Consider the following 6789-nt stretch of genomic DNA (forward strand, 5'->3'; position numbering starts at 1 on the left):
GAGTTGAAATTAAAAACAGGAGATGGGAATGGCTAGGTGTAGAGGGGCTAGGAAGGGGCTGGGTGTGGAGATTGGAAGAGGAATGAAGGGGAAGGAGACAAAGTGCTGGCGTGGCACAGTGGCTCAGTAGTTAGCACCGCTGCCTCACGGTGTCAGGGACCTGGGTTCAGTTTCAGTTCCAGTCCCAGTCCTGGGCAACTGTGTGGAGTTTGCAGATTCTTCCTCTGTCTGCACGGCGTCCCGTGTCCTCCGGGTGCTCCAGTTTCCTCCCAAACTCCAAAGATGTGCAGGTTAGGTGGATTGGCCAGGCTAAATTGTCCCATACTGTCCAGGGATGTGTAGGCTAGGCGGATTAGCCACGGGAAATGCAGGATAATGGGGTCAAGGTAGGGATCGGGATGGGGTGGTCTTTGGTGCATTGTGGACTCGATAGACTGAATGGCCTGTTTCCACACTGTAGGAGTTCTATCATACTATCAAATCTATAGTTAGGCAACGACATGTTTTTAAGTTTTAGTATTATATCTTGAGAGAAGAAATTTAGTTACATAGTGTAAAATCCACTTATCTTTTAGAGTTGTGGGCTAAAAATGGGAAAAGGTACTATTTGAAACCAAGGAAACTGTTGAAGAGCATATTGCAATTGTAAAAACAAGTTGCTAGAATTCATTGTAACTCATATCTGCAATGTTGCTTTATTCAAGTAGTAAAGGAGGATGCTGGACAGCTCAGCTCCGTTAGTGTGTTCAGGGCAGTTTTGCCCCGAGACGGTTCTTTGGGTATTCAGTTGACCAGTTGTTACGGGCTCAGTATGGGAACAACCATTTGATGAGTTCCTGAGCAAGTGGCTACAACCTTGTTGTAACATGGATAACAGAGCAGAAGCAGAGAAAGGATGTTTCCAAAGAGAAAGCATCTCTGCCTCTCCTCCCCCTCCTGTGGGAAGTAACAGAAAATCTTGCAGCAGCCTTTCTCACCGCTTGTAAAGTGCCTTCTGGAAACTGCCTATTGAAAGGACAAAGGGCAAGGAAACACTTTCAAAGGCACTGATCGGGTAGATTCTCAGTTAGTGAATGAAAGCCGGCATAGATGTGAATACAACCTTGTATTAGCAAAGAATGGAAAGAAAACAGAAGGAACCAAAAGTGAACAACTTATCAACTCCTATGGTCTGAATTGGTGCAATCATACTGTTTCTCCATGTTTCTTTTACCTCTTTTCTTTCCCCAACCTTAATATCACTGTCTTGTTTCTTGATGTATCTGTATGCATATTGGAATTTTACAAAGGGTGAAAGTATAAGTTATAGTTATAAGTTAGTAATTCATACTTCATTCTTGTTGGTTAAAAATAGCACTTAGAATAAATAATTTTGTTTTGTTCATGGAAAATCCTGGTATGCATATTCTTTTATTCTTTATTAAGACTGTTAGGAAGAATTGGGCAATTAGATCATTTCTTTAAGTTTTCACATTTGTGGTAACTCGGAATAGTGAAGCATGACTTCCAGCACACTACCCAAGTAAGTTGTGACGGTAGTGAATTAGAGGTCTGGAATCTGTTCAAAAATCAGACTAGTAATTTAGTCTCACCCAAAATATATAAATGGAACATCTTGAAGTGGTGTGAACTTGTGTTGCCCTTATCAAGGGGATAATACAGGTTGTAGAGCTGAAAGATTAAAAACGTGCAAATTCACCAATTTCCAGTCTTCCTTTTCTTTAATCCTTAACTTGCACAATACATTTGTAATAACATCGTAGATCTCTACTTTCCCTGTGTGAAATGGTTACTCAGTTGGTGTAATTGTTAGGAATAGCTTGTTTTAGATGCTATGCTATGCCATCTACAACAATAGCAAATTACATGTATATAGCACCTTCAATGTAGTAAAACATACACTATGGTTGCTGACGCTCTTTATGTTCAATAATATCCTCTTCACAATCTCTATTAATGATTTAAATGAAGGAACTAAATGTAATGTTTCCAAGTTTGCAGATGACAAAGGAGGGTGGGAGGCTGAACTTTGATTTGGACAAGTTGAGTGCATGGCAGATGAAGTATAATGTGGATAAATGAAAAGGTATTTACTTTGGTAGCAAACAAAAAGGAAAATAATCAGAATGGTGATAAATTGGGGAAATGGGGAATTTGAACAAGAACTGGGTGTCCTTGTACACTAGTTGCTGAAAGTAAGCATGCAGGTGCAGCAGACGTTGAAGAAGGCATGTGGTATGTTGGCCTTCACAGCAAGAGATGTGAGTGCAGGAGCATGGATGTTTTGCTGCAGTTGTACAGGTTCTTAAAAGACCAAACCTCACATATTGTGTGCAGTTTTGTTCTCAGGATGTTCTGGCTGTGGAGGAAGTGCAACAAATATTACCAGACTGATTCCTGAGATGGCAGGACTGACATATGACTGGATTGGTTAGGACTAGATATTCACTGGAATTTTAGAAGAATGAGGCAGGATTTCATAGAAACCAATACAATTCTAACAGCACTGGACAAGATAAAAACAGGAGAGATGCTCCTGCTGACTGAGGAGACGAGAACTAGAGGTCACAGTCCACACGATATGGATTAAGTTTAGGACAAATTTGGGAGAAATTTCTTTACCTGGAGAGTCGTGAGCCTGTGGAATTCTCTACCACACAACGTAGTTGGGGCCAAAACCTTGAACGTTTTCAAGAAGGGGTTGGGTTGAATTCTTAGGGATAAAGTGATCAAAGGGCATTAGGAGAAAGTGGGAACAGAGTATTGAGTTGGACAGCCATATTGAATGGCAGAGCAGGTGCGAAAGGCCAAATGGATTACTCATCCTATTTTCGATGTTTCTGTGTTTAACAGTTGCACAGCGTTAGCCTCTGGTTTCCTTCTATACTTAACTCCATTTTAAATTTTCTGAGAAGCTGCACTCACATAAATCAGTAGTCCTAGGCATGAAAGCATGTAATTGTGACTGCCTAGTTTGGTTGAAAAACTTCAACCAGTAATGCTTGACCTATTATAATTTTTATTAATTTCAGCTGATGCTATTTCGTTTGACCATAATTTGCTACATAATACATTATTCTTTGTTATTGTAGTGCTTTTTGTGTGCTATTGGTTCAATTAATTACTGCTGTACTTCACAATAAACCTGTGCATTAATTTTAGTAAGGTGCTAAATCAGTTACTAGGATGCTTTCCTATTTGGATGTAAAATGACTAATTCAATTATTGATTGAGCAGAGATTTCTATACATTGATACAGATACATTCTGTAGTTTGTCAAAAAATGTGTGAATGTTTGCTATATTCATAAAAATGGAAAAGTACCATTTTGTGCACATTCCATAGGTATTAAAATCAAGTACAATTGCAAAATTTATAATGCACACTTGTGCATATAATAAATAGACTTTTACAGTTTACTAAAATATGACTACACAGTCAATATTCTGTTCAAAATGCACTAAAATTCTTGTCAGCCTCTTGAGTTAAGCTCTGGGATAGATTTTTCCCATGCTAAATATGAGGGGTAGCATTAGTTTGAAAATGGAGTTAACACTTATCTCACAATTAAGATTGTTTTTGGATTCTGCATCACAGGTACGTACAAACAAATTAGGAGCAGGAGGGGACCATGCAGTTTTTTTGAACCTGCTCCGTCATTCAATAAGATCATGGCTGATATGATTTGAACCTCAAGTCTGCATTTCTAATTACTCGCATAACCTTCTTGCCCCTCAACATTTTGTTAACAGGAATCTGTCTTTAAAAATATTTGAGGACTCCGCCTCACCACTTTTTCAGGAAGAGAGTTCCAAACATTTACAACCCTCGGAGAGAAAACTTCACCTAATCTCTCTTTTAAATGGACGACGTCTGATTTTCAAACGTTTACCCTTAGTTCTAGATTCTCCCATAAGAGAAAATATCCTCACCATGTTCACCCTGTTAAGACCCTCAGGATCTTATGTTTCAATAAAGTCACTTTTACTCTCTCCAACTCCAGCAGATGCAAGCCTAGCTTGTCCATCCTGGCTTCTAGGTGGCCGTTCTGTGGTATTTTAGTTACAATGATAATATTCACAAGCAATATTTTGATGTGAAATGTTGCTAAATGAGCAAAATTCTGGATTTAACTCAAAAGTAGCTTATTGCCTTTCCTTTGGAGGGAGGCATTGGAATAGTGGTCTAATATTGTCACTGGACGAGTATACCAGAGCACATTCCTCAACTCAATATAATTTAGCTGTTCAAATGGTAATAAAGTATCCATTCTTGGAAGGAAAACCTTAACTGCAATTATTGACCATTTCATCCCTACTATGTGACTTGAAAGAATTGCCAGATCTATATATAGAAATACAGGTCCTCTGTTCAAATCTCTCGCTCATCCCCTCCATCTCTTTCTGAGTTCTCCCTTCCTTGTGTCTCTCTTTGGGCTTCTGGGGCCATCTGCTCCTGGCTCCTTGCTCCCCATCCTCTGTCCCTCTGCCTTCCACCGCTCCCTTCCATCCCTGCCCTTTGCTCATCCATCTCTCAAACATGGTAACCTGAGAAGGAATCTTTTAACTTTTGGTTTTTCTCTGAAAATTAGCAGCCCTAGCTCCAAACAAGAAGGAAGTGCATCCATGTGGAAGAGTCTAGAAAGTTAAGTAATAGAATATAGAACATAGAACATAGAACATTACAGCGCAGTACAGGCCCTTCGGCCCTCGATGTTGCGCCGACCAGTGAAACCAATCTGAAGCCCATCTAACCTAAACTATTCCATTATCATCCATATGTTTATCCAATGACCATTTAAATGCCCTTAAAGTGGGCGAGTCTACTATTTTTGCAGTCAGGGCATTCCACGCCTTTACTACTCTCTGAGTAAAGAACCTACCTCTGACATCTGTCCTATATCTATCACCCCTCAATTTAAGGCTATGTCCCCTCGTGCTAGCCATCACCATCCGAGGAAAAAGGCTCCCACTGTCCACCCTATCTAATCCTCTGATCATCTTGTATGTCTCTATCAAGTCACCTCTTAACCTTCTTCTCTCTAACGAAAACAGCCTCAAAACCCTCAGCCTTTCCTCATAAGACCTTCCCTCCATACCAGGCAACATCCTGGTAAATCTCCTCTGCACCCTTTCCAATGCTTCCACATCCTTCCTATAATGCGGTGACCAGAACTGTACGCAATACTCCAAGTGCGGCCGCACCAGAGTTTTGTACAGCTGCAACGTGACCTCATGGCTCCGAAACTCAATCCCTCTATCAATAAAACCTAACATACTGTATGCCTTCTTAACAACGCTATCAACCTGGGTGGCAACTTTCAGTGATCTATGCACATGGACACCGAGATCTTTCTGCTCATCCACACTACCAAGAATCTTACCATTAGCCCAGTACTCTGTATTCCTGTTACTCCTTCCAAAGTGAATCACCTCACACTTTTCCGCATTAAACTCCATTTGCCACCTCTCAGCCCAGCTCTGCAGCTTATCTATGTCCCTCTGTAACCTGCAACATCCTTCCGCACTATCCACAACTCCACCGACTTTGGTGTCATCCGCAAATTTACTAACCCATCCTTCTACGCCCTCATCCAGGTCATTTATAAAAATGACAAACAGCAGTGGCCCCAAAACAGATCCTTGAGGTACACCACTAGGACCTGAACTCCAGGATGAACATTTCCCATCAACCACCACCCTCTGTCTTCTTACAGCTAGCCAATTTCTGATCCAAACCGCTAAATCACCCTCAATCCCATGCCTCCGTATTTTCTGCAATAGCCTACCATGGGGAACCTTATCAAACGCTTTACTGAAATCCAAATACACCACATCAACCGCTTTACCCTCATCCACCTGTTTGGTCACCTTCTCAAAGAACTCAATAAGGTTTGTGAGGCACGACCTACCCTTCACAAAACCGTGTTGACTATCTCTAATCAAATTATTCCTTTCTAGATGATTATAAATCCTATCTCTTATAATCCTTTCCAACACTTTACCCACAACCGAAGTAAGGCTCACTGGTCTATAATTACCAGGGTTGTCTCTACTCCCCTTCTTGAACAAGGGGACAACATTTGCTAGTCTCCAGTCTTCTGGCACTATTCCTGAAGACATAGTCCCTGACTATGTGTTGAACATAGACACACTTTCACTATCTTCGTTTACCCTGACCCAACATCTTTTCAAATAATCCATCTTATTTTGTGACTTTCTATCTTGATTATATTCTGTTATTTGCATTAATATATGTAAGTATATGTTAGATTCAGTATGTTTGGAGTTTTTATAGGTATATTACCATGTTCTAACTTTAGGTTGTGCTGAAGATCATCAAACATTTCCAGGAGGAGGGTCAAGGCAGTGAAGTGGTCCAGGGGGTTTTGTTGGGACTTGTGGTAGACGATCGCCTCGAAATTACCAATTGTTTCCCCTTCCCTCAACATACAGAAGAGGATGCTGACTTTGATGAAGGTATGTTGTGAGAAATTTTGCTGAACCCTAATGTATCGCACTTTATTGTCTAAATTTTATGCTTGTGTCACTTGACGACAGTCATCATGTTCAGTTGTATAATGACTGCCACTGACAGATTGCTGAGTGGAAACTAAAAGCTCCTTAGGAATTTTCATTTGAAAATTGGCCTTTGAGTAATTAATATTAATTTAAATCTTTTATTCTCACTGTGAATTTGCTGGTAAGTCAATTAGTTTTCTGGGAAACAAAACAGAAATTGTTGGAAAAGCTCAGCAGGTCTGGCAGCATCTGTGAAGGAAAAAAACAG

General features: G+C 40.4%; 1 protein-coding gene across 1 annotated transcript in view; it reads left to right on the forward strand.

The window, feature by feature from the left end:
- The window catches only part of LOC125482485 (eukaryotic translation initiation factor 3 subunit H-like), a gene marked incomplete at its 3' end in the record, with an annotated part of 6946 nt that extends 467 nt beyond the window's left edge, over window positions 1–6479 (forward strand). The window contains exon 2 of the mRNA XM_048594567.1: window positions 6323–6479. Coding sequence (XP_048450524.1) covers window positions 6323–6479 — 157 coding nt within the window. The remainder of the gene's footprint in view (window positions 1–6322) is intronic.
- Window positions 6480–6789: the final 310 nt, after the last annotated feature.

This window comes from Rhincodon typus, unplaced genomic scaffold (assembly GCF_021869965.1).
Source record: "Rhincodon typus isolate 14 unplaced genomic scaffold, sRhiTyp1.1 hic_rhity00011063, whole genome shotgun sequence".
Lineage (NCBI taxonomy): Eukaryota > Metazoa > Chordata > Chondrichthyes > Orectolobiformes > Rhincodontidae > Rhincodon > Rhincodon typus.